Source organism: Mus caroli, unplaced genomic scaffold (genome assembly GCF_978045245.1).
Source record: "Mus caroli unplaced genomic scaffold, Mus_caroli_1 scaffold_6, whole genome shotgun sequence".
In the NCBI taxonomy this organism is placed as follows: Eukaryota; Metazoa; Chordata; class Mammalia; order Rodentia; family Muridae; genus Mus; species Mus caroli.
Window position 1 is genome coordinate 112,259,203 of NW_028227261.1, and position 16,950 is coordinate 112,276,152.

A 16,950-nucleotide genomic window follows, 5' to 3' on the forward strand; every position below is an offset into this window, starting at 1 on the left:
TGCAAGTGTGCACACACACACACCAACACAAAACACACACACATACATATACAAACAAACGAAAATGCAGTCACACACATACATACACAGAAACAAAAAAATAAAATAAATTTAAAATACCGTTAGCTTCTGGATAAGAAGTTGGAGTTTATCTAGAGTTGTTGCTCTGTCCTGTTCACAGGGCTCTCACACTGGTTTGGCCCACTTAAAGAAGAGCACACCCCTGAGCTCCTCAAACCATGGATGCAGTTTCAGATATCACGGGATATGTGCTTATTTTCCTCAAATAGACTAGCAGTCTGCTTGGAAAGGTAAATTCTGACTTGCATAGTAGAAAATGAGATCCTCGCGCCCACCCCAACCCCGTTTTTAGCAGCATGCTATTTCTGTCCTTTGAGTCACATGCCCAGCAGGTCTTAGGATTCAACATTTTAATTGTGTTCTATTCTCTAGTACATATGAAGTATCATTTTCAGAACGCCAAATTTCACATGCAGCTCTACTAGACAACATGTTGTCTCTGAGACTCATGGATGAGCACAGCTAAGAAGCACAGAACTATGGGAATATCTGTTCTCCAAACAGCACTAGGTGAAGCTTTTCTTAAGGACCACCAGGTTCGTCACTGCAGCCCTCACGTCCTTGTTCCTCAGGCTGTAGATGATTGGGTTCAGCATGGGGGTTACCACCCCATAGAAGAGGGAGATGAGTTTGTCTGCAAGGTCCTGCTTGTCTGCCCCCAGTGGGTCCTTGGACTTGGGCTTCCCATACATGAACAGGATGGTCCCATTGAAGACAAGTACCACGGTGAGGTGGGCAGAGCAGGTGGAGAAGGCCTTCTTCCTCCCCTCAGCAGAGGGGATCCTCAGGATGGTCACAAGGATGAAGACGTAGGAGAAAGAAATAAAGAGAACCGGGACCCCCAGAAATATTATATTTGTCACCCCCATGCTGATGACATTGATGGAAATGTCAGCACAGGCCAGTTTCAGGACTGCCAGGATCTCACATGTAAAGTGATTGATGACATTGTCCCCACAGAAGTTTGACAGTGATGAGAAGATGGTTCTGAAAGCCCCACAGCAGGATTTCTTTGCAAGGAAACAACAGAATCAGTATTGAATATTGTGAGTTAAATGCACCAAAGTTACAGATCTGAATGCACCTGATCAATAACCTGACACCCAGAGCATTTGCTGTGCTCATACTGTGTCTGATATGACAGCTCACCTATCACTCCGAGAAGCGACTAAATTTGTTTCATGTTCCCCCTACTTTGTGATAAATGTCACAAAGTTGTGAGTCTTTGACTTAAAACCTCTCTCTTTCTCTCTCTCCCCTTCATTCTCTCCTTCTCTCTTTCTCTCCCTCCCTCCTTCCCTTTCCTTTTTCTTTCCTTTCTGTCTTCATCTTGTTTGTTTGTCTGTTTTGGTTTGTTTTCTGGGTCTTACTCTTACTCAGGCTAAACTTGGCTACCCTCAAACTCATGACAATCCTTCTACCTCAGCCTCCTGAGTGCTGGGATTACAGGTGTGAGCCACCACAACTGCCCAAATAATTGTTTTGGTCCATATGGTTCTAGTAACCTACCAGCCTCACAGTTTCTGCCCACTGACTTCACTTATCTATCCATCCATCCAGTCATCCACTCACCCACTGATCCACTCATCCATTCATCCATCCATCCATCCATCCATCCATCCATCCATCCATCCATCCATCCATCTGTGCTCAATTAGTTTACCCACTGTGTCTGAGTATCCAGACATAACAATGCTTGTTGATTGGCCAGTATGTGGGTGTAACAGTTGGTAAGAGGATCCTGAGGACCCATGGCCTGGACTTAGGTGGTCTTACTGCCTTAATAGAGAGGGAAAGCTTAGGGATTCAGCAGAGGGCATGGATGGGAAGGGAACTCATAGAAGCTCTCTTAGAGATGCAGTATTCTACTGTGTCTTTAAGGGAAAGGGGTGGTTGTATTTAGAGAGCGGTAACAAAGTGTGTGTGTGTGTTGGGGGGGGGGTGGTTCCTAGGTGACTTTATACTCTGAAAATTCTAATATGTCCCTAATAGTTTGACTCTTGTATTTCTTGAAGATAAACTAAGGGGAGGTCCCAGAAATCCATAATGGCTCACAATTCCTGTGAATCCCTTAGACAGGTGTGTGTGTGTGTGTGTGTTTGTGTTGTGTTGTGTGTGTGTGTGTGTGTGTGATATCATTCTCCTAGGATTCTTTCCTTCTGGTTGGGCATCCGCAGGCCTCCAGTGGACATAAGACTCCTTGAGACTTTGACTCAGCTTGTCATCCAGACTTCTATGGCAACACTAACTATGTCCCTTAATAATCTAGTTCAACCTTCTCTCCCATTCTAGATCCTTCCCTGAACAACACTGGCACACTGCCTCTCCGTTCCTGGTTGTGGAAGAGCTCACTATAATCCCAAACAGCCTGCTGTATGCTTGCATAGCCCTGGAACATCAGAAGATTCTCCACATGGAAGGAGCCAGCATTCTCTCATGCATAGGATAGTGTCCTTCTCCTCAAACTGCCTGAGCTTGTGGAAGGTCACTGTGAGATGAGACCATCTCAGTTACAGGCCAATCTCCCAAGTGGGGTGAGCCCAGGAACTCAGACTGACAGACGTTATAAGTCTCTTGACACTCAGATTTCTCAGACCCCAGAGGGGTCCAATCTGGCCCCCAGTCTTGGTCAATACTCCTGAGGGTTCCAGTATGGCTCTTAGCCTGGGTCATACCCTTGAAACTGGTTCATTTATTCTCTTCTCAAGTACAGTCTGTGTAAAGTCAACTCAGACAATAGAAATACCAATATGCTAATGAAAGGTTGAGGTTGGCTTTTGCTCGAATCCTTACTTACCATACTCAGAAACCTATTGAGAAGGGCTTCCTGAAGCTAAGGAAGTTCCAGGCCAGAAGTAGTAGCAGCAGTTTAAGGGGGCCAGACAGAGATACCACCTCTGATATGAAGAAAATGCTCAAAGTTTGTCTTCCACATTTGGTCTCTGTTCTATTTCAGGCAGAATCTCCTAATGAGCACCAATACACAGGGATGTTGATTTGAAACCAATACTATACATGGGAATCCTGTACTCCCTTGAGTGATTAAAAGTTTACAAACAGAATGGAACAGTTGGGAAACTTCTTATCCCTTTGGGACAATGTCCCCAACATCCAATTACACTGAAACACTCTGGGACCCTTCTCCTTCCATTCTTGCTGAGTGACTTCAGGGGACATGAGTCCATTCCTTGCTGGAATTTCTGCAAATGTCAGTATAGCTGATGTCTTTGAGAAGAAGCCAGTCTCCAGGACAGCACTGGTCTGGGAAGGAGATAGGTTTTGTTGTCTTAGTTTGGTGTCAGCTTGGAGAGACAGCATGGCAGAAGGAATGTGCCATCCTCAGAACCTAAAGAGAGGGAACTGGACCTCACAGGGCCAACAGGAAAGGAGGAGCCAGCAGAGGACCTCTGTGCTCCACTAATGGGCAGAGCACAAGAGACAGATAGTGAGGGGCCCCAGGGCCAAAGACTTCATTGGAGACAAGATCATTTTCAAACAATTGTCCTGAGACCTAACAGGGAACATGTTTGATGGAGTCACACTGGACACAACAAAGGTGGTCCCTACACCATGTCTGCGCAGTCTGGGCAAGATGTGAGGATCAGGGGATGAATCAAGCCGACTGTCTACATGTGGTCCATAGGAAGGCTGTCACCAGATGGCAGTTGTGTAAGGAAGCTATCAGGAAGTGGGCAGAAGATTAGAAGTTATGTGAAAATGGACTGAGCTGTGCTTCTGCTCTGTGAAAGTCAGGCCTCTGTTGAGAATAGACGCAGAGGGAGCACAAAATGATGCCCGTATACTAATATCCCTGTTATACCTGAGGGACACTCCCTTGAAAGAGTCACCAGGTTTGTTTGCCCATCCTTGCTGACAGGCAGCAAGGCTGTTTCCACTTTGAGCTGTTATGAATAAAGTTGTTACTGTTAGGGAACAAGAGTTTTTTTTTTTTTTTTTTTTTTTTTTTTTTTTTTTATCTATTTCTTTTTCTCCTGGCTAAACACTGGAGGCTGGGGCTGCTGGATCACACCACAGAGATGCCCTTAGGCTTTTTTTTTTTAATAAGAAGTGGGCAGACCCTTTACAAAGGTGTTGTGTTCATTGCACCACAGCCTTGCTAACATTTAGGGCAGTCAGTTTTAGCTCCCCTGGCAGGTGTGGCAGTAACTCACTTTAATTTGTATTTCTGGACTAGGGATGGTGAGCCCTTTTAAAATTTGATCACTGGTCACTTGTATATCTTCCTTTGAAGATTTTCCACTCAGACTTTTTATATCCATTATTTTCATTTCCATTACTTAAGAAAACATGTCGAGTTCCTTATTTGTTTAGCAATCTGACCTTCTCCAGATATGTGGATTGTACATGGCGTCCCAGGTTTTGGCTCAGATGTTTCTTTTGAGTTGAGGTCTTACTGTGTCTGGGCTGCTCTGGAGTCCTTGATCCTCCTGCCGCAGCACCCCACATGTCTGACGTGCGCACTCGTTTTTTAAACTGTGTCTTCTGCTGAGCAGATGTCCTGTATTTTGATCGACTCTAGTGGTGTTTTCTAGTTATTACTTTTCACATCTACTCTAATAAAATACTGCCTACCCCTAGCACGAAGCCATTTCCTCTGTTTTGAAAGAACTTTGTAGGTTTAGCTTTGCTTTAGATCTGCGATCCACAGTGAGTTAGCTTTCCTAGACTGTGTGAGTGAGGAGGTGGGGATCATTTCTCCATATGCTATCTAGGCAGCTAAGTAATACTTATTTTTTATTTTTAACTTAACATTTAAAATGGTTTTAAATCAGTGCACAGGCTAGGTATAGTAGCTCACATCTTTAAAAACCAGCACTCGGGAGACAGATGCAGAAGGATCTCTGTGAGTTCAAAGTCAGCCTGGTCTATACAGTGAGTTTCACCATCCAAGGCTGAATTTTTTTTTTTAAATCAACATACCAAGTATTAGATATCATTATGACATCTCCAAACAGAATGTACTGCAGTGGAATCTCCTCTCTCCTCTTATCTTCTTCACCCTCTTCTACCTCTATCCCTTTTAACCTTTTACAAAATTAATTAATTAATTAATTAATTAATTAATTAATTAATTTACTTTACATCCTGATCACAGCCCTCCTCCCTCCTCTCCTCTCAGTCCCACCCTCACAGCCCCTCTCTCCCCATTCTCCCCTCCCCTTTCCCTCAGAGAAGGGGAGGACCCCCATGGGTACCAACCCACCCTGGTACATCAAGTCACATTAAGACCAAGCACATCCTTTCCCGCTGAGGCCAGACAGTTAGGAGAAGGGAATCTAATGGCAGGCCACAGAGTCAGAGAGAGCCCAAGCTTCAACTGTTAGGGGACCCACATGAAGACCAAGTTGTGCACCTGCTACAAATATGTAGGGGGCCTACGTCCAGCCCAGACACTCTCTTTGGTGGTTCAGTCTCTGCAAGCCCCATGGGCCCCAGGTTAGTTGACTCTGTAGGCCTTCCTGTGGTATCCTTGACCCCTCTGGCTCCCCCCATCCTTTCCCCAACTCTTCCACAAGACTCCCTGAGCTCCATCTGATTTTCGGCTGTGGGTCTCTGCATCTGCTTCCATCTGCTGCTGAATGACTCCTCTCAGAAGACAGTTATGTGAGGCTCCTGTCTGCAAACACAGCAGAGCATCATTAATAATGTCAGAGGTTAGTTCTCTCTCACTGGATGGGTCTCAAGTTGGGCCAGTCATTGATTGGCCATTCCCTCAATCTCTGTTTTATCTTTATTCCTGCACATCTTGTAGGAAGGACAAGTTTTGGGTCAAAGGTTTTTGTTGATGGGTCGATGTTCCCCTCCCTCCATTGGAAGTCCTGCCTGTCCACAGGAGGTGGATACTTCAGACTCCACATATCCAGCAGCTAAGAGTCTCAGCTGGGGTCCCCCCTTCATGGACTCCTGTGATCCTTCCCCTCCCCAACACACACACACACACACACACACACACACACACACACACACACACACACACACACATCCCAGGTCTCCAGCTCATCCCAGAGATGCCCCACCACTACCGATTTCCATTCTCTCTCCCAGCTCTCTCCTGCTGCTCCACACCTGGTCCTCCCCCTGTTTCCCACCCAAACCTTTTAACTGCCCTCCTTGGTCTCTATTCTTCGTCTATGTCCTGTGAGTCTTTTTGCTCAACCTTCACTCTCCCTCGCTGTCTGTTTTAACCTGCTTTTTCCTCTAGCAGTTTCAGAGTTTTATGTTTTATGTTACAGTCTTTGCTCTGTCTGGAGTTGATTTTTTTTTTCCCAATAATTTTTTAAAGTTCACTTTACATCTTCCCTCCCTCCTCTCTTCTCAGTCTTGCCCTTACAAATCCCTACCCCCAACACCTCCTTCCTTTCTCCTCAGAGAAGGGGAAGCCTCCCTTGGATACCACTCCATCCTGGGATATCTGACCCCAGCAGGGCTAGGCACCTATTCTCTGCTGAGGCCCAACCAGGCAGTTCAGGTAGGAGAAGGGGCTCCAATGGAAGGCAGTGGTCATGGGTTCTATGAGAAAGGAGACTGAACAAGAAGGAGGAGCAAGTCAGTCAGCTGCATCCCTCCATGGCCTCTGTATCAGCTCCACCTCCTGGTTCCTGCCCTGCTTGAGTTTCTGCCCTCTTTGTTTTTGATAACAAAGTGTTAACTATGAGTAAAAACCCAACCAACCAACCAACCAACCAACCAACCAACCAACCAACCAACCCTCTCCTCCCCAAGTTGCTTTGATCATGGTGTCTCATCACAGTAATAGCAAACCTCCCTAAGACAGTTTGAAAAAAGATATATATTTTTTTTACCTTTATAAGCTGTGTTTCTTAAAAACTCACAAATAAAATATCACACACCAAATTCATCCAACTCAATAGACATCACAATCACCATTCTGAAGCCGTGAGATTGACAGTAGATTTTACACTTTCGTTTGGAGGTTTCATGGGGATGGCACTGACTCTGTAGACTCTCTTGTTGACATAGGCATCTTAGCAGTATTGATTCTTCCAGTCCATGAGCAAACATGGCGGCCTTTGATCTTTTAATGTCTTCTCTCTAAGTGTTCCCTTCTTCCAATGTGTTTACAGTTCTCATTGTTAAGGCCTTTCGAGTCCTTGGTTATGTTTCTTCTATGCTGTTTGTTTTGTTTTGTTTTGTTTTGTTTTGTTTTGTTTTGTTTTGTTTTGTTTTGTTTTGCTGTCATTGGACATGGAATTGTTTCCCTGATCTCACTCTCAGTCTGTTTTCACTGGCATGTAGGTTAAGTTTGTATCCTACCACTCTGCTGAATGTGTTTATGAACTCTAAAGGTTTTTTTTTCTCATTAAGGTCTCTTTTTAGTTATTTTTTATTACATTTATTTATTTTGGGTGTGCATGTATAGGCACTTGTGTGTTACTCTAGGCATGCAGAGGTCAGAGGATAACCTATAAGAACAGTTCTCACTGTCCACCATGTATTGAACTCCCTCAGCCCAGTTATTTAAATCAGGTCATCAAGCTCGGTAGCAGGCAGCTTTAGTTACTGATCCCTCTTGATGACCCACACAATAGGATCTCTTACGTGTATAATTGTACTGTCTGCAAATAAAGATGCTTTGATCCTGCCTTTCCTTGTCGTAACATGTTAGGTTACTTCTACCTTGTTTCTGCAATGGAGACTTCAGTCACTACATGAGCAGCAGTGGAACAAGTGGGCACAGTTATGTTGCTTCTGATCTTAGTGGAGATGCTTGAGCTGTTTTCTCCTTCCATTTAGCTTGATGCTGACGATAGGGTTGTCACACATGCCTTTCATTATGCTCCCTCCTTTCCTTGTCTCTTCAAGGCTTTCCTCATGAATAGGCATTGGGTTTTGTTAATAGCCCCTCTTGCATCAATTGAAACGCTTATGTCATTTTCTCAAGTCTATTTATGTGGTGTATGACACTCATATCCTTGTGCATGTTGAATTAACCTTGCACTCTCAGGGTGAATTCAACTTGACCATGTTATTTTTGCATGATATTTTTGGTCTGTCCCTATTTCAGTTTGCAAACATTTTATTCAGAATTTCTGTATCTATGTTCAACAGGGAGATTGATAGGTGATGTGTTCTTTTTTGTGAAGGGTTTTGTTCAGTTAATACATCTGAAAAGAATTCATATACAAAGGGTTGAGACACAAGAAAGCAATGGTTCAGCACTAATGAATCCACACAATCAGGACTGGGGAAGGAGATTACCTAAACATTTTTAAAAACTGGAACTTGCAAACAAAATAATCTGATAAAGTCTCTATTAACACTTATAGTGTTATATATGTGGTCATGTGGTGTTGGAAGCCGGCCTGTGGCTCACAAGAAATGGGGTTTCACCTGGGAGGCAAACTGGGTTGAGAGAAAGAATGGAGCTAAGTCAAGTTTCCTGATCAAAGCTCAAATGTTTAATAAAAGTCTGTGCTTATAAAGGGGGAAACCCATCCCCTGCCACGCCAAGTTTCTTGATGTCATGATGCCAAGTTGTCAGCACAGCCTTTTAGCAGTAAGTCACCAAATTCAAAGGTTGCAGTTAACTCCAGAAAATCTCTTTAGGCCTCACGGCAGGTGGTTGGCAGTGCCACATCAAAGGAAACTAGCTGAGTCAGAGGAGCTGCACCACAGGTGACCTCAGTGGAATAAGGTCTGAACCAGCCTGCCTAGGCTGGAGGAGGTTACGTTCCCCCCCCCTTGTTATTAATATTTTAAAAAAGCTGGACTGAGGCATAAAATTTATTTATGCTCCATAGTCCTGCCTGGGAGTTACGGTGGCTGGCGACTGCGCCTATCTTAGGAAATCTTAGATCTTCCCGAACCATCCAATTCCGTCTTGGAGGCTACGTGCAGCTAGTTTGTGTTATATTTCACACAAAACATGGCTCTGTGGTGTGTTATCAGCCACAGCCTTTTGGCATGTACCTCTGTCTTCGATTGGTATGGCTCCGAGGTCTGGGTGCCCGTCATTGACTGTCTGGCCCTCATTAGCACACTTTATTCCCAATTCAGACCAAAGCCACAATATGTAATTAGACTGCTTCCTGATGAAGATTAATAACTGTTGGAGGTGAGGCTGCACACCTGCTGCAGTCAGGCTGATGGGCATTGACTGACCTGCTTGAAAAACAAAGTTGAGACAGTGAAAAGCCACAGTACAAAAGCTTCTTTGGGGAAGTCCAGGTACTCCATTCAATTGCAATTTAGCAATGATCAAGCTTTGACTTAGAGCTCCTGGTGTGGGGGAGGTGGCTTTGAGAATTGCAGAAAGGCTGCAGCTTCTCTGGGAGTGGAGGCTGTGCCCCAAATTAACTTTGCTAGGTAATTAAGATTTTAGCATCTCCCTAGGAATCTCTAATACTGGAATCATTACTAGACCAGTGCAAGATTGAGTTAGAATAACTGGTCACAATGAGGGAAGGAGAAGAATCATTATAACTCTTTCTTGTGACTAATCTTCCTAAGTCAGATTACACGATCTCTAATGTTCTATGTCCCATAAGGTTTAAAAAGCTTGAAGCAAGGCAGCTTAGGTTGTCCAAACTGGGAAAATGGCAAACAAAGGTGGGTCAAAAACATATACCCAATTCAGCTTTCTTGTCACTACAGTCAGGGCACTCAGCGAACTTACCTGTCAGCTTGTCACACGAATTAGCCATCATGCTTCTGCAGCGTTCTATGAAGAGAACATAAGCTTTTCCCTTTCCCAATAAGGTAGCTGTTCAGGATCAAGCCATATGCCAATAAGTAGATCCTTTTCATCTCACCTAGACATGATTATGTCTGGTTTTAAGATACTATGAGGCATTTATTAAGTTCCTTGAATCCAAATTTCAAAATTCTTAAAATAAAAGTATGATTTAAATAATGTGCACGGGGATATAATATGTGGCTCTCACCATTTTGTCTTTTCTTTTTTTAAAAGATTTATGTTAAGTACATGAGTACACTATAGCTGTCTTCAGACACACCAGAAGAAGGCGTTGGATCCCATTACAGATGGTTGTGAGCCACTATGTGGTTGCTGGGAATTGAACTCAAGACCTCTGGAAGAGCAGTCAGTGCTCTTAACTGCTGAGCTATCTATCTCTCCAGCCTTCTCACCATTTTTCTTGAGAGAGCTTCAGCCAGTTGTTCAAAGGTTCCTCATAGGCATGGAAGAAAAAAGGGGGACAGCCCTGACTGGCCCCCATGTTGGTTAAAAGTGTGTTCCCCACCTCACATGCTCATAGCTTCATAATGAAGCAGGCCTGTAACCTCATCACCTGAAAGGAAATGGCAGATAGGATCAGAAATGAGGAGGACACAGCATCTGTCCCAACACCAGGAGTGACTGGGACCAGTGGGACATAATCACCCAGGAACTCCACCTGACCAGTGGTACAGGTTCCTTCCCGTCTGAGCTGATTCCCTGAGCAGACCTGAGGCACAAACTCCGCAGCCAGTCCCACAAAACCCAGAGGAAGCTCCACTCCCAGGTACTCTAACACACCCAAGATCATAGGATCAGAGGTGCCCTGAGCAGACCTTGGGCACTAACTCTGCAACTAGTCCCACAACACTCAGAAAAAGTTCCACTCCAGGCATTCTAACATGCCCAGGTCCACAGGATTCCAGGATACCAGGAGCTTGGTCACACCAGGATCTCAGGGTTCCAGAGGCAGCTTAACTCCCAGGAACTCTGACACACCCAGGATCTCAGGATCACAGGATTCCAGAATCCCAAGATAACAGAGACAGCTGAACTATGAGGAGTTCTGACACAATCAGTATCAAGAGTTGAAAATATTAAAATCATGTTCAAAAAAAGTAACAACAACATCATCCACTCTTATCCTGAACCAACATCAATCTTATAATTTCCATCCACTGGATTTTCCTAGACTCTCTAAAGTGATATAGAGTATATCCTTATCTTAAGGTTCTTTAAACATTTTTTTTTTCAGAAATTCAGACTGAATTTCTGAAATTAAAAAAAAAATTAAAAAAAAATTTTTTTCTCTCTTTAAAAAAAAAGACATACAAAAGAAAAAGAAAGGAGACGGCAATCGTCACCCATGATGTGTTTCCTAATGCCATTCCGTAAGGAGCGCTGTGTACCAGGTCTTCAGCTGAATCTAGGAACACTACAGTGAGTTGTAAATCTATGCTAAACATATAAGAAAATGACTGACAGGGGTAAAAAGAACTTCTTTTTTAAATTAGGAACTCAATCCATTTGGTGTATTGCAAAGGTGCCATACTTTTTTTCATGTACCAATGAAAGAAGTTAGAAATTATCCCCTCTCCCCAAATCAGCAAATGACAAACAAATACCCTTGAAAGTCACAGTCACATGTCGAGTGCTTCCTAGAACCTTCGTGAGTTCCATCACAGACTGGACCCACTCAGAGGTGGAGAGAAAAGGCAACTTTCAAGAAGGAGTAAGTTGTTAATCGAGGCAGTTTTTTTGTTTTGTTTTGTTTTGTCTTGTTTTTCGAGACAGGGTTTCTCTGTGTAGCCCTGGCTGTCCTGGAACTCTGTAGACCAGGTTGGCCTCGAACTCAGAAATCTGCCTCCCGGGTGCAGGGATTAAAGGCGTGAGCCACCACACCCGGTTCTATACTCCTTCCTAAGAACGCCAGGTGGGGATGCTTGCTAAACTAGACCTAGGGAGTGGAATGTGGAAATAATCTGTCCTCCTCCCCCATGGGCTGCCCTCTGGTTAACAAATTTAAAAATACAGGTCTAAGACACAACCCCATACTCACCCCAAAAGCAGAGAACGGTTGAGGAAAAGCAAAACCACACCAGACGACAGCAAGATGCCACAGACTACTCTCCAACATGAAACCAGAGAGCAGCTTTGACACTTAGAATTAGTCTGTTACAGCCAACACAAGCATGCCTTGCTTTTAAACAAAACAAAATATTTGTGGGGATTTTTGTTATTGTTGGTTGTTTTAAAACAAGGAAACAAAAACTAGCACTCATCCATTTTTAGATAATACATAATTATTCAAAATTAACTATTACTGGAAGGGCAATGTGAGGCTTGTCTCACATTAGTGCACGTGGGTAGGTACAGGGTGTTTGCCATTATTGCAGAAACAAATTTTAATTTTAATCTTTAGTTTGATTTAAACATTGCTTTTAGTATGATGACAACACCAGCTGTGCAGAAAGGGCTTTGGAGATGTGTTCATAGCAGCACACACCTGAGGCTCTTCTTCAGTTCAGGAGGCTCCAGGGCAGCTAATATTGCTTCATCAAACACATTCTTTAGGCCTTTCCAAGTGAGGGCGGGTCACTCCACATACTCGACAGCCTTCAGATCCCTCGCCAGCTTTTCAGCAGTCTCTGGAGTAATAGGCTTCTGTTTGTTCTTGGCAAGTTTCTCTGTTATGCCCTGAGTCCACGGGGAAGCCCAGATGACCCCAAGGATTTCGAAGTCCTCTGAAGCTTGCAAAAGAGCCTTTTATTGCTTCAAGTTCGAACTCAGATCACATGCCCCACACTCATAGGGTGAATGCTGGCATGTGATGCCTGAGTCTGGGAAGCAATGGGTTTATATACTGTATAGTCAGGAATTCCCTGAATGTTCACAGAAAAGGGGAGTGGAGGGCTATAGTCATTTGGTGGGATGGAACTGAAGCTGAGAGGGGGATTAATGGATGTCTGTTGAGAAAATATTTAACAAGGAGAGAGAGAGAGAGAGAGAGAGAGAGAGAGAGAGAGAGAGAGAGAGAGAGAGAGAGAGAGAGAGAGAGAGAGATTCCTAGGCTTTTGAGAAGAATACATATTCTCTAAAGTGTTTGGATGGGATCTTGTGTAGATTATATTAAATCCATTTGATCTGTGATGTCATTTAATTCCTGATGTTCCTCTGTTTAGTTTTTGTCTTTATGACTAGTCAACTGGTAAAATCGGGATACTGGGCATCTCCACTATTACTGCATGGGGTTAATCTGTGACTTTATATCCAGCACCATTTGTTAATGGAATTAGGTGCACCTTTGTGATATAGATAAATATAGATAGAGATAGAGATAGAGATAGAGATAGAGATAGACGTAGACGTAGAGGTAGACGTAGACGTAGGCATAGGCATAGGCATAGGCATAGACATAGACATAGACATAGATATAAATATAGTGTTGTGATGGGCCATTCACTTAATTAGTATAAAATTGCCTCTATCTTTCCTGACTAGTTTTGATGGGAGAACAGTTGACACTGTTTGTTTTCTGGGTCTGTTTGCTTAGAACATCCTTACCCATGTTCTCACTGTAGGTAGTACCTATCTTTGGTGGCGAGATGTGTTTCTTGGAAGCACTGAATACATGGATTCTGTTCTTGTTTATTGTTTTAATCTGTTAGCCAGTATCTTTTGGTTGGATAATTGAGACTGTTAATATTCAAAATTATTAAAGGTTTATATTAATTCTTGTCATTTTGTTGGTTTGGTAGCAGTTGGTGTTTCCCAAATCCTCACTTGCTTAACCACTGTTATACCACACTCCCTCCGCAGCCTCTTAGATGTGTGTGTTCTTCTCTTTACTCCACAGAACTCATCCCAGTAGCCTGGATAGCATGGTCTTGAGGTTCATAAAATCCTTTAGCTTACTTTTGGAATATTTTTCTTTCTTCATTAATGATGACAGACAATTTTGCTGAGAGCAGTAATCATGGCTGTCAGCTGTGGTCTTTCAGAACCTAAGAAACATTTTTCAATTACCTCTATGGGCTTTAAAGTTTCTGTAAGAGATGAGCTGTTATTTTGATGGGCTTGTGTTTCTCTTTTGTAGAATTCAGTGCTAGGTGCTGGGCATGGGGAAATAAAGGGGGGTCTGCTAATGCCAGAGATCAGGGAGACTGGACCGGTGAATGTAGGAGACTGCCCCAGGACCCCACGGAACCTCCGCGGGATGGGTGTGTTAGACCCCCAGACCCTGCTCGGGGGGTGGGAAAGACAAAGTCTCCAACTCTCTGGCACCACAGACTGCTGGGTACTGTGGAAGAGATGGCTCTGGTGTCTCTGGGCCTCACGGAGGCCAGAGACAGCAGGTTCTCATTTTCGGACATCCCAGATGCCAATGGATGTCGTGAAAGAGCTAAGAACACAGTGGGGCCCCAGGGTGGGCTCGGTCAGCCCCAGGGTTGAAGGGAGAAGGGGCAGGGGGAGAAGGTGCTGGTTGGTTCCTGCATGGGCGAGAGTCCTTGGTCTGGTCTGGTGGCTGGAATCACTGGGAGACCTTTCTGCAGGAGATTAGACGTGGCTCTTTAGGGGAAGGCCTGTCCCATCACTCCAGTATGGCAAGTCTATAAGAAAGGAAGCAGTCCATGGTTTTAGAGATTTATTGGAGAAAGAGAGAGAGAGAGAGAGAGAGAGAGAGAGAGAGAGAGAGAGAGAGAGAGAGAGAGAGAGAGAGAGAGAGAGAGAGAGAGAGAAAGAAGAAAAAGGAGGAGGAGGAGGGGAATGGGAAGGGGAGGAGGGGAGGGGGAGGGGGAGGAGGAGGAGGAGGAGGGGAGAGGAGAGGAGAGACAAGAAAAGAGAAGAGAAGAGAAGAGAAGAGAAGAGAAGAGAAGAGAAGAGAAGAGAAGAGAAGAGAAGAGAAGAGAAGAGATTTAGAGGCTAGCCATGGCCATGTGGAGAGAGAGAAGAAGGGAGGGGTATGAGGAGAGCAAGATGCAAGAGTAAGAGAGCAAGAGCTTGAGCGAGAGGAGGGGCCAAGCAACCCCTTTTAGAGTGGGTTGGGCTACCTTGCTGTTGCCAGGTAACTGTGGGGGTGGAGTCTGGACAGCCTATGTGACTGATGGTCACAGAATTATGGAGCTGGGGCCTCGTGTTAGGAGCCTATGTCTGGGAGCATGGCAAACGGGCCTTCTGTCCCTTGCAGATGAATCTGCTGGGTCTCTGGGTTTGAAACCTAGCTTGACCAGAAATCAGGCTGCCTTTTACAGTACCACAATTAAGTACACTTTTTTTTTTTGTTCTATATATTTAGTGTTTTAATCATTCTACTATTGGGGAAGGGGTTCTGTCCTCCCCTGTCTATTTGATGTACTCTATGCCTCCTGTGCATTCATGAGCCTCTCCCCTTAGATTTGGGAAACTTTCTGTAGTTTGTATTGAAAGTATTTTCTGGGTTTTGGGCATAGAAGAATTCTTTTTGTTTGTTTGTTTTGTTTCTTTTTCACTCTCTCTTCTTTTCTTTTTTATTGGATATTTTCTTTATTTATATTTCAAATATTATCCCCTTTCTAGGTCCCCGCCCCGGAAACACCCTATCCCATCCCCCCTCACCCTGCTTCTATGAGGGTGTTCCTCCACCCACCCACTCCCACCTCCCCACTCTCAGTTCCCCTACACTGGGGTATCTATGGAGCTTTCATAGGACCAAGGACCTCTCTTTCCGTTGATGCATGACAAGGCCATCCTCTGCTACATATGCAGCTGGAGCCATGTTGATTACTCCTTTGTTGATGGCTAAGTCCCTGGGAGCTCTGGGGGGTCTGGTTGGTTGATATTTTTCTTCCTGTGGAGTTGCAATCCCCTTCAACTCCTTCAGTCCTTTCTCTAACTCTTCTATTGGGGATGCTGCACTCAGTCCAATGGTTAGCTGCAAACATCTGTCTCTGTATTTGTAAGGCTCTGGCAGAGCCTCTCAGGAGACAGCCATATCAGGCTCCTGTTAGCATGCACTTCTTGGCATCAACAATAGTGTCTGGGTTTGGTAACTGTATATGGGATGAACCCAAGGAGGGACAGTCTCTGGATGGCCTTTCCTTCAGTTTCTGCTCTACACTTTATCTCCATATTTGCTCCTATGAGTATTTTGTTCTCCTTTTAAGAAGGACCGAAGCACCCACACTTTGGTCTTCCTTCTTCTTGAGTTTCATGTGGTGTGTGAATTGTATCTTGGTTATTCAGAGCTTTTGGGCTAATATCCACTTATCAGTGAGTGCATACCATGTGTGTTCTTTTGTGACTGTGTTACCTCACTCAGGATGATATTTTCTAGTTCTATCCATTTGCCTAAGACTTTCATGAATTCATCTTTTTTGTTGTTGTTGTTGTTTTTTCCAGACAGGGTTTCTCTGTATAGCCCTGGCTGTCCTGGAGCTCACTTTGTAGACCAGGCTGGCCTCGAACTCAGAAATCCGCCTGCCTCTGCCTCCCAAGTGCTGGGATTAAAGGCGTGCGCCACCATGCCCAGCGAATTCATCATTTTTAAAAGATGAGTAGTACTCCATTCTGTAAATGGACAACATTTTCTGTATCCATTCCTTGGTTGAGTGACATCTGGGTTCTTTCCATCTCCTGGCTATTATAAATAAGGCTGCTATGAACATAGTGGAGCATGTGTCCTTATTACATGTTGGAACATCTTCTGGGTATATGCCCAGGAGTAGTATAGCTGGGTCCTCAGGTAGTACTATGTCCAATTTTCTGAGGAACCACCAAACTGATTTCCAGAGTGGATGGACCAGCTTGCAATCCCACCAGCTATGAAGGAGTGTTTCTTTTTCTCCACACCCTCACCAGCATCTGCTGTACCTGAGTTTTGGATCTTAGCCATTCTGACTGATGTGAGGTGGAATCTCAGGGTTGTTTTGATTTGCATTTCCCTGATGACTAAGGATGCTGAACATTTCTTTAGGTGCTTCTTAGTCATTCAATATTCCTCAGTTGAGAATTCTTTGTTTAGCTCTGTACCCCATTTTTAAATAGGGTTATTTGATTTTTCTGGGGTTTAACTTCTTGAGTTCTTTGTATATATTGAATATTAGCCCTCTGTCTGTTGTAGGATTAGTAAAGATCTTTTCCCAATCTGTTGGTTGCCTTTTTGTTTTATTGAC

The 16,950-nt window shown here is 44.1% G+C and overlaps 1 protein-coding gene across 1 annotated transcript; it reads right to left on the reverse strand.

Moving 5' to 3' along the window:
• Positions 1 to 587: 587 nt before the first annotated feature.
• LOC147004359 (olfactory receptor 13C7-like) lies at positions 588 to 950 on the reverse strand. The gene has a single exon (XM_085839537.1). It carries the CDS (start codon positions 948 to 950, stop codon positions 588 to 590), a length of 363 nt encoding a protein of 120 aa, XP_085695663.1.
• Positions 951 to 16,950: the final 16,000 nt, after the last annotated feature.

What these genes read in the sequence shown, in the direction of transcription:
- LOC147004359 (XM_085839537.1), bottom strand. Translation starts at nt 950, where the DNA reads ATGGGGGTGACAAATATAATATTTCTGGGGGTCCCGGTTCTCTTTATT.